Raw genomic sequence first — 10,614 nt, 5'->3', positions numbered from 1 at the left:
GCTGCACGGCGCTGCCCGGCGGTGGGCGGCGGCAAGGCCACCAGGGACAGCCGGGGTGGAAGGGCAGGAATTTCCCTCAGGGACCGCGAGCCAATCCCGAAAACCCTTTCTCAGAAGCAACCCAAGTTCAGTTTAGGCCAAGACCAGGACACCCACGGCCTCCAGCAGGGTCTCCCCAAAGGCTCCTGGTCACCCCGGCCCAGGGGCTTCAAAGTGGCTGCCGGAGGTGAGGGCCTAAGGGGAAAAGAGGAGTGGAGGGGGAGCTCCAGCCTGTGGACAGCCCCCCCTTCAAAAGTGCACCGTCCCGCGGTGCCACCTTCGGTGACAGCAGCCACGGGCAGGAGGCTCAGCGGCCTTGCTGGCCTCACACACGGGTCCAGGCCCCTGGCCCCCCTCAGCCCAAGATGCGCTGCTTTTGTGCCGCCAGGAGTGCTGAGGGACAGACCCCCATCTGTCCCCCCTCAGTCCCCAGGGGTGATCACTACCCAGTCTTCTGGAGTTGGGGTGCCAGGGGACCTTCTTCCTACCTATGAAGCACACCCCTGAGTGTGCCGGCCCCTGAGAAGCCGAGGACAGAGGTCCAGGCCCAGCAGGGAGACAGCGAAGTGCCCGCGCTGTCAGGTGCCTTTGTCTCGCTGATCAGGCATCACAGCCTGGACCCCAGACTCAGCAGATTCTCCTGGAAGGAGCTAGCACACGTATACACGCGCGCGCACACAGCTTGACCCGTTCAACCCCACTCGGCTGCTGTACTTGAGGGGGGCTGACCAGAGACAGGGCCCTGCTCCTCAGAAGGCCGCGCCTGGGCGGTGTGCGGCCCTCCCCCAGCGGCCGGTGTCTCCAGCGCTGTGGGCATCTCCTTCCTGTGGCGGCGGCCGGGCAGGGCAGGGGGCACCTGTCCTGAGCCCAGGGCGGCTTTGTTGGGTTTTAGTTGTTTCAGCCGACATGGCCACATCAGTCTCGCAGCTGGGGGAGGGGCAGGGCCAGGCGGGGGGCGGCTGGGGTGTGCAGGTCTGGATAGGCCCCCTGTCCGTCCTGCACAGCCCCCATGTGCTCCCCACAGCTCAGCACGGAGGAAAGCCTGGGCCACAAGGGCTCCACAGAAGCTAGCCTGGCCCGGGAGGTTCTGGCGGCTTCTCTCTTGGCCACTGACTCCGGTCCCTTCCAACTCGATGCTGCCACTGCCACAAGATTCCTTCCTCGTCACCCAGAGGTGTCTCCACCCAGGGGTTTTCCACCGTCCCGCCCCTCTCCCCCTCCCCGACGCCCAAGGCCTCGGACCGGGGAGCCCCACCTATCTGCGGAAACTGAAGCCCTCCAGGGGTGTTCTCAGGCCCTTCTTGCCCTCTGGCGGCGGCCCGGGGGGCGGCGTGTCCACCGTGCCCCCGCACGGGCAGTCCTCGGAGCCGGGGCGGTGGCCGGCACACTCCACGGCGGGCATGCACCCGCTGTCCCACATGCCCGTGCCGCACAGCTTGCACAGGTCATGCAGGCTGCAGGGGACCCGCGGCAGGAGCCGGAACTGGTACAGCAAACTCCGGGCCTGCGGAGGGGAGGGAGGGCGGAGGGGGGGGCTGAGGGAGGGCAGCTCGGGCTAGGCGGCCAGGACAGCAGGACAATCCCAGCTCTACACCAGCCCAGTGGAGCTCTGCCCCCCCCCAAATGGAGGCTCCCAGTTGACTTCTGAGGAGGAATGGGGCACTGGTCACCCCTTGGCCCAACCAGGGGACCCTGGTGCTCCACCTTAGCCACAAGATCTGCTTTCAGGGCCTGCAGGGTGTTTGTGGGACCCCTGCCCCATAGACACCCCCACCCCTGCGGCCCTCTGGGTACTCTCTACAGGGCAGGGGGAGGAGGGGAGGTACTTAAGGTCCCTTTCAGTCTGGCTGACCTCGGGTGGGAAACTGACACGCTCCCCAGGCTCCGCCTCCCTTCGGTTTTCCCAGTTCTGGGCTAGGTCCACCCAGATGGGGCCAGCCCAGAAGGGACGCCCCAGGACAGGTGATGGGCGGCAGTGCAGGTGCAGTAGATGCGGACCCTGGGGTCCTAGAGGGGAAGGCCAGCCCCATGGGAGGGGATAGGAGTGCGGGGGGCAGTGAAGGGCGCGGCTGGGTTGTGTGTTGATGTGCACCTGACTCAGAGGGCCCGGCCGGGCCTCACTCACCTTCCTAAGCACCAGCTCTCCGTTCATGTGCATGGCCAGGTTTGCAAAGTGCAGGAGCATCTGGTCCGTGGCCAGCTGCTGCTCGATGACATCATCCCCGTAGATGGCCACAATGGCCACGCAGATGAACAGGTGGAAGTAGTCCGTCTGGGGAGGGGGAGGGGGAGGGGGAGGGCAGTGGGGCTCAGGCGGGGCTGAGGGCGGGGCTGTGGGGCTCCCAGGGGCAACAGGCAGGGCCTACGCTCAGGGGTCACCAGGCCGGGGCCAGCTGTGCTGCCGCTCTGTTCTCCTCCCCATTCTCCACCCACAGATGGGACCAGAGGCCTGGGCAGGCGGCTCAGTGGTAGAGCGCTCGCCTCGCATGCAAGAAGCCTGGTGCCATTCTCAGTACCATGAACACAGAAAAAACTGGAAGTGGCGCCGTGGCTCAAATGGTGGAGTGCTAGCCTTGAACATAAGAAGGGGACAGCGCCCAGGCCCCGAGTTCAAGCCCCAGGACTGCCAAAAACTAAAAAAGGGACCAGAGCAGCAGCCACAGCTGCCGGCTGCAAAGCCTGGGTGGATGCTGGTACCAGGCACCCACGGCGGTTGGAACTCTCCTGCGGGCTTTTTGGGAAGTTCCTGTGCTAGGGGTAACCCACATGCCCCCAAAGCCCACGCCAAGGTCATGACCTGAAGAGGTTCAGGGAGACTCGGACGGAATGAGGCAGCTACAGCGGGCCTCTGGCCTCGGCCTCCAGTGTCCTAGCCCAGGCCCAGAGGCCGCAGTGTGCGGCAGCATGGGGACCTCCAAGAGGGCGGCCTGGGTCTCCCCATTCCCAGCTCTCCCCAGAGGCCCGAGGCGGCCGAGTCCTCCTTTAAGGCCATTCCCAGGGGACTACCTGGGCAGCAGGCAGCCCACACAGCCCCCACCCGGCCACAGCCCCGTCTCGTGTCCCCTCCTGCCTGGACGCCCCCAAGCCCTGACTCCGGGAGGCGGAGGAAGGTCGGGAGCACCAGGAAGCCCATGTTTAGTCTCCAGGCCCAACACGACCGTCCCCCCCCAGCCAGGCCCAGGCTGTGGGCCGAGAGCTCCCCACCATCTCCACACCACGCCTCTTCCTCCCCGCTGAACTCCAGCAGGGGTGAGCGGCAGGAAGTGGACGCCCACTGTCCGAGGGATGTGGGGTGGGCACACCCACGCAGACCTGACCTTGAATCTCAGCGCTCAGGAGACCCAGGGCGGGCGGCGGGAAGGGGAGGCGGCCTCTAACCAGCCAGGGCCACACAGACGCTTCATGTCGGGTGACGCCCCACCTCCTCCCACACCCGGTAGGCCAGGGGACAGCAACATTTAGTCCCAAGTGACAAAATGGAAGGCAGCGTGGTGCCTGGTGACAGGCCTGCCTCCCATCACTTCTGCTGGACATCTCAAAGCGTGGGACATGGGCACAGAGGGCCCCGCCTGCCGGTCACACACAGGGCACCCTCCCCAGCTGCTGCACACAGGGAGGCTGCGCATGTGTGTGTGTGTCTGCACGTGTGACCGTGATTGTGTCTGGGGTTTGTGTGTATATACGCACATCTGTGAGCATGGGTGGTGATACATGAGTGCAGTTATGTATACTTGCACTTGTGAGTGCATGTGTCAGACCTAGCATTTGGGGCCTTCTGAGCTGTGTGTCCCTGTATTAGCGCAGAATTTTATCATGACTGCGTCCAGTGTGTTCATCGAGGCGGGAAGCGAAGCCCAGACCGGGCTGGAAGCAGCTGCAGGAACAAGCGGACAGATCCCGGCACCCGGCCCCTTTTGCTTTCATTATTTTTCAAATAGCATCTCGAGTTTTTGCTAGGGGCCTGGGGCTCAAACTGAAAGCCAACTGCTTCCATCCCCCATGCACTTGCTCTGATTACACATGTACCACTAGGTGAGACCAGCCTATTGTTTTTTGGTTTTGGCGCTGGTCCTGGGGCTTGAATTCAGGGGCTGGGTGCAGACCCTGAGCTTTTTTTTCCCCTCAAGTCTAGTGCTCTATTTGGGAGTTGTTTGTTTTTCAGAAGAGTCTCACAGACTTTCCTGCCCGGGCTAGCTTTGAACTGAAATCTTCAGATCTCAGCCCCTTGAGTAGCTAGGATTACAGATGTGAGCCACCAGTGCCCAGCTATGGTATTGTTTTAAAGATTGGCCAGTTCTAGAACTGACTCTCAAATTGCCACTGTCCCTAACTTCTGTGCAAACCCCAGAATAAGGTACTGCGCGGTGGGAGGGCCATTTGCATCCATTTCAGTTATGTGGGAGGTGAGATCTGACACCTGTGTGTGTGTGTGTGTGTGTGTGTGTGTGTGAGATCTGTAGGCAGCTTGTGGGGGTGAGGATGAGGAACGGGACCCCGGAGGAAGCGCGGGCAGTGTGTGCACCCAGCGGTCACTGACAGCAGCAAAGCGCGGTGCTGGACGCTCAAGCGTGGCACGGGCCGCTCACCTGGTAGTGGGCCCAGCAGGCCTCCCAGATCCGCAGGGCCTCCGCCTCAGGGAACTCTCGCTTGAAGCACAGCAGGAGCCAGCGGTGGCAGAAGAGCATCTGCAGCCCGTCCTCGCCCAGCGATGCCAGGTGCTGGTAGAAGCGCAGGTGCGTCAGCCGGAGCAGCTCCCGCAGGTACAGCTGCAGGGGGGAACGGGGGGGGGGGTCAGCCGGAGCAGCTCCCGCAGGTACAGCTGCAGGAGGGGGTCGGGGGGGGTCAGCCTGGCCTGGGGCAGGCCTGTCCACCCCCAGGGACAGCTGGGGGGATCAGAGGCTACCCGGGGCGGGCCTGTTCACCTGGCCAGGGAGGCCCCTCCTCAGGCCACCTCCAACCTTGAGAAGCACGCAAAGGAGGCCTGTGCCTGCCCCGTGCGTGCAGCCTGGATGGCAGCTGTGGCGGGGGAGGGGGGAAGGGGGGCCGGGAGGCTGACTGCGACACCTGCCTCTGGCAGGGTGGGCAGGGTGACCCCTGGGACCCCAGCCAGGCCCTTCTGCTCCCATCGTCCCTCAGCACTGGCTCAGAGGAGAGAGAGATAGGGATGACGGTCTCCCATGAGCTGAGAGGCCCGAGTAAGGTCACCGAGGATGAGGGGACAGGGGACGAGGGGACAAGGCTCTCTGGGCAGCCCGGGGCTCGGTGCTGGCTTCACCAGTGCTGCAGGAGAATCCGCACCAGCGGCTCGTGAGTCAGGGGGCACGCGCGGCCTCGAGCTGCCGGCAAATGGCGTCAGAGCCCGCGATGCCTCCCGGGGTGGCTGGGGCCTGACCGCCATCAGGGACGCCCATGGTCACAGCCTGGGATGCCGGCGGGGACAGACCCACCACAGGGCGGGCCAGCCGTGCCCCAGTGGCCCCCGCACCCCCTCCCCACACACAAACAGCCCTTTGTTCTCCTGGGCCCAGCGGCAGGACTGGTCAGCACCCAACGGGCCCGATGAGCCGGCCTGACTGGACACTGTGGCCGCCACAGCCGGCCCCTCCCCATGGAGCCCCTCCCCCTGCCTCCCACGGCCCCTCCACTCTGTGGACCGGCTCCTCAGCACTCCCTGCGGCCCTCCACGGCTCAGCCGGGCACCTCGGCCCAGCCCGTGTGCAGAGGGACTGGCGGGGCTCAGCAGGGCTGGGACACCCGTCATGCTCTCTACCCCGGGCTCAGAGTCCTGGCGCCACCTTCCAGACCATATTCCCCTCCTGCCGCAGGGCAGGCGATCCTCACCCGGCCTTGGCACCGGCAGATGGGACACGGGGACACGCACTAGCCACGGAGCAGAGCAGGTGTGCCGACGTGTCCCCGGGCGGCGCGAGGCCCCTGCTCTGCCCCTGGTTCAGCCCCCTCTACCTCCCCCCATGCAGTCCTGGCTGATCCAGGCAGGGTTGACGTTCCTTGGCCTCAAGGGAGGTGCCAGCCTGGCCCTCAGGAAAGGCCTGTCATTCCTGGGAGTGGGGATGTGAGAGGTGTGTGGGGTCCACACCCCACACGGGCGTCTTGCTGTGTCAGACCCTGCGACCCAGACACAGCCCAGAATCGAGTTCTCGCAGTAGGGCCAGTGGGAGGGGCCCCTTCCTGCCCTGCCCTGCCGAGCACGGGAGGGCTGGCCCGAGCAGCTCGGCCTCTGGCCTTGCAGCAAGTGTGGCGGGGAGTGGCGTGGGCCCGCAAGCCGATCCGTTCTGTTGAAGCTGCTGGCCCTTCCAGGGGCTGGGATGCCCCATCCCCGCCAGCCACGCCCACACCGGCTTCTGCTGTCTGCCAACCCACGACAGCAAAACAGTACATCACCCACAGACCCCTAGCAGCAAGAGGAAAAGGTGGTGTGTGATTCTCCTCCATGCCCTGCAGCGTGCATGTGCACACATATGTGTGCGCACACATATGAACACACAGACCTGAGCCCCCACCACATCAACACAGCCCTTGGCCTACACATATGCACACACACATACACACATGCACACGCACAGAGCCTGAGCGTACACACACACACAGCCTTGAGCCTATACATACAGAAACCTTGAACACACACACATATATACACACACGCACACACACAGCTTTGAGCCTACACACATATGCCACACACACGTGCATATGGGCATGTACACACATGTTCTAAGTCTACAAACACACATGCACACACAGACACACACATGCACACACACATGCACACACAGACACACACATGCACACACAGACACACACATGCACACACAGACACACACATGCACACACACACAGACACACACATGCACACACAGCCCTGAGCCTCACCAGCTGCCTCTCCATGTCCTCGTCTCGAGGAGAGCTGACGAAGATGGTGTTCTGCATCAGACCCACAAAGCACCAGAAGGTGTCCGACTCATCCAGGACCTCGGCCAGGATGGGTGCCACCAGATCCGACATTCCCTGGGAGTAGCCGATGGCCGGGTTGTACACGGCGTAGTTCAGCAGGATCCTCCTGCGAGGTGAGGAACGCAGAGGTGAGCAGGAGCGTCTCTGCCCTGGCTGTCCCGGCATGGCGGCTGGCCAGGCGGGAGACCCCGGGGCCTCCCCGGCTCCACCTCAGGGGTGGCAGCCCCCCACCCCCCACCGCAGGCCTGGAAGCCGCCAGCACCTCAGCGGCCCAGGCTTTGCAGAGAGACTGTCCGTCCCTGGCTGTGCACAGGCGATGGCCTGCGATCAGCTGTTCACCAGGCTCAGAGCCCAGAGCCCAGAGCCCAGAGCGGGCGTGAGGAAGGTGGGTCTCATTTCCTTAATGGTCCGCTGCCTGTGACAAGGGGCAGGCTGGTTGGGACACTTTTATGGGCTGTTAATTTTGTGCAATTATTTGTCATCTGGCAGCAGAATGTCAAAGATGCCACCTCTGGCTGGGTGTGGGTTATTACAGGAAGACCACCCACTGGGAGCACGGGGTGCCACTGTGGTGTGAGCCCAGGGGGAGCAGGCTTGGCTCCCTTGGGTAGGACGCAGTGGCTTCCCTGGGGTACCCAAGGGCTCGGGACGCGCCTGGTCTGCGCCTGGTCTCCGCCAGAGGGGTGACCGGAGGCCCTGATTACAGAGGAGGGAGCGGAGGAGGCCGCCCCGGTACCTCGGTACCTCATGCACTCCACGTTGGGGTTGTCCTCCCCGCGGAAGAACTGGTTGCTCCGATCGGTGCGCACCACGTCTTTGTCCACGGTGAACTGCACACTGCGCCAGAAGGCTCGGTGTTCCCCGGGAGTCATGGAGAGCCTGGGGGGAAGGGGGTCATGGAGAGCCTGGGGGGGTCATGGTGAGCCTGAGGGGGTCATTGGAGAGCCTGGGGGGGTCATGGTGAGCCTGGGGGGGCATTGGAGAGCCTGGGGGGAGTCATGGAGAGCCTGAGGGGGTCGGGGGGAGTCATAGAGAGTGTGGGGGAGAGTCATGGAGAGCCTGGGGGGAGGTGGGGTCATGGAGAGCCTGGGGGGAAGGGGGGTCATGGAGAGCCTGGGGGATCATGGAGAGCCTGGGAGGATCATGGAGAGCCTGGGGGGATCATGGAGAGCCTGGGGGAGTCATGGAGAGCCTGGGGGGTCATGGAGAGCCTGGGGGGTCATGGAGAACCTGGGGGGGAGTCATGGAGAGCCTGGGGGGGTCATGGAGAGCCTGGGGGGGTCATGGGAGAGCCTGGGGAGGGAGTCATGGAGAGGGGGGTCATGGAGAGCCTGGGGGGTCATGGAGAGCCTGGGGGAGGGGGAAGCAGGAGGCGGGAGCAGACACGATGGGGGGGTGCCCACGTTGCCCCAGGAAGGGGCTCGTTTGCTGGGGGGGAGCGGGCAGGGGCTGTGTACACAGGCAGCTGGGGGCCAGCCCTCAGAGGAGAGCCGGTGGGCAGCGAGGCACCTGCCTCCGGCCCAGCCCCCTGGAGGGGCAAAAAGGTTCAGCGCCCCCTCTCCTCACCCTAGGCCCCCTTTCCAGAGGCCCCTCTCCTTACCCCAGGCCTTGATCTGTGTGGTGAGGGCTCCCCACCCCCATGTGGGGGTCACCCGCTCACACTCTTCCCCCTCCATGTGTGGGGTTCACCCCCTCACGCTCCCCAGAGAGCCATTTTGAAAAGAAACCATGGGTCAGGGGTCACATTACTGCCCTCCAGGGGCCCTCGACCTCGACTACGTCTCCGTGGGGCTCGCGGGGGGGGGGCACCTCTTCTGCTGGATCTCCCCGTATTCCTTCCGCTTCTGTGCCCGCAGGGCCTCCCTCTCCTCTGCCGTGGACTCGGGGCTGTAATAGCGCAGCAGGAAGGGCCAGACCTGGCCCCGGATGCTCACGTCCACGCCACCGAAGAAAATGGCCTGCAGGAGATGGCTCAAGTGGGGGGGGGCAGGTGGAGCAGGGCCCCCTCAAAGAACCCCAGACTCCCCCGGGCCCTGTGCTCCCAGTGCGGGGTGGGATCCAGACCCCCGGCAATTTGCACATGTTTACCAGGGGGAAGCCGGGCCCCCATTCCCACACAGGACACAAACCGGCTCATTTCAATGTCAAAGCCCCCCCGGGCGGCGCGCGATTAACCTGTCCTTCTCCCGTCAACGCCTAATCCCCGGGTTTGGAAAGGCAGCATTGATTTCAATGCCGCAGACCCCGGCCCGGGCAGGCTGACATGGGGTCCCCCCAAACCCGCTCGCTCGCTCGGGGTTGTCTTTTCAACATCGCAGCCTTGATTGCTTCATCGGTACAAATGCAGGGAACTTCACATGCGGGTCCCCCCGCCCTCCCTGCCCTGCGCCGAGGCCTCCCGAGGAGACGGCCCTGGGGAGGCTGGGAGGCCGCCCGACCCTCCCCGGAAAGACCACCAAGCGGACCCCTCACCTTGCGCAGCTTGTACTCCTCCTCCACCTGGCCCAGCGCGTTCAGGTGGTGCAGCCAGGCGGGCGCGTCCAGCCTCTGGTAGAGGCTCTCCTCGGGGTGCGCCTCCGAGGACGGCAGCTTGGGCCTCCGGATGGAGAAGAGCATACACGTCTTCTCCTCAGAGACCTGCTGGGCCGGAAGGAAACAGGGCTGGCTCCTGAAGCCACTCCAAGGAGGTTCCCAGGGTCTAAAAGCAAGCCTTCCTCCCCCACCAGAGGAGGGGAAGCACAGCCCCCCCCCCAAATGGCAAGTGTAATTAGATGCAATTAAAAGGAAAATACCTTCATCCTAAAATGGGCTTCCTCTGCTGCAAAGCAGCCCCTCCCAACGCCAGCCCCCCTTCCCGGACCCCAGCCACGAAAACGGAATTAATGCCCCTTATGGCCTAAGTTCCCTGTGCCGGGAGGGCCGGCAGTAAATTACATGTGATTGGCCACATACAAAGGGGTGGCTGCCGCAGGGGCGGGGTCAGCCCGGCCCAGGGTGACCGCAGCTGACATTTAATTCAAAAATCAAAGGTTGCTGGGCGCGGGCAGAAGACGCCCCGCTACTGTAATAAGGTGAGCAGCGGGAGGCTGCAGGGCTGGGCAGCGCCCCAAAGTCAGCCCCCTTCCTAATAAGCACATACCGTATCTCAAACAGGTAATTAAAAAGCTCTTATTACATTGGTGTGTCAATTGAGCAAAATATGGCAGGACGCCTTGTCAAAACATGGTTTGCCTTCAGTACAGAGAGCACACAGCTCACACCCAGAGAGCACCGACGTCTGCCACCAGACCAACACCCACGGACACAGTCCCCGCGCTCACAGCCCACGGACACAGACACCGCGGGTGACAGTCCACAGACAGAGCCCACGGACACGGCCCACGGACAGAGCCCACGGACACAGACCACAGACACAGCTCATGGACACAGACACCGCAGGTGACAGTCCACAGACAGAGCCCACGGACACAGCCCATGGACAGAGCCCACGGACACAGCCCACAGACATAGCTCATGGACACAGACACCGCGGGTGACAGTCCACAGACAGAGCCCACGGACACAGCCCCCGCAGGTCACAGCTCATGGACACAGACACCGCGG

General features: G+C 63.8%; 1 protein-coding gene across 2 annotated transcripts in view; it reads right to left on the bottom strand.

Annotated features, from left to right (window-relative positions):
- Nucleotides 1-1,282: 1,282 nt before the first annotated feature.
- Tbc1d16 (TBC1 domain family, member 16) overlaps nucleotides 1,283-10,614 on the bottom strand; it is a 47,158-nt gene continuing 37,826 nt past the window's right edge. The window contains exons 5-11 of one of the 2 annotated variants that reach the window (XM_013037742.1): nucleotides 9,484-9,651; nucleotides 8,821-8,969; nucleotides 7,756-7,890; nucleotides 6,931-7,117; nucleotides 4,626-4,805; nucleotides 2,165-2,311; nucleotides 1,283-1,543 (exon numbers count right to left, since the gene is read on the bottom strand). In XM_013037742.1, the coding sequence (XP_012893196.1) occupies nucleotides 1,295-1,543; nucleotides 2,165-2,311; nucleotides 4,626-4,805; nucleotides 6,931-7,117; nucleotides 7,756-7,890; nucleotides 8,821-8,969; nucleotides 9,484-9,651 (1,215 nt within the window). In that variant the 3' untranslated portion in view covers nucleotides 1,283-1,294. The remainder of the gene's footprint in view (nucleotides 1,544-2,164; nucleotides 2,312-4,625; nucleotides 4,806-6,930; nucleotides 7,118-7,755; nucleotides 7,891-8,820; nucleotides 8,970-9,483; nucleotides 9,652-10,614) is intronic. The other variant, XM_013037743.1, reaches the window with a different exon arrangement.

Source organism: Dipodomys ordii, unplaced genomic scaffold (genome assembly GCF_000151885.1).
Source record: "Dipodomys ordii isolate 6190 unplaced genomic scaffold, Dord_2.0 Scaffold7, whole genome shotgun sequence".
Taxonomy (NCBI): Eukaryota; Metazoa; Chordata; class Mammalia; order Rodentia; family Heteromyidae; genus Dipodomys; species Dipodomys ordii.
The sequence above is the reverse complement of the archived record's forward strand: the minus strand, read 5'-3'. Positions and strand labels throughout refer to the sequence as shown.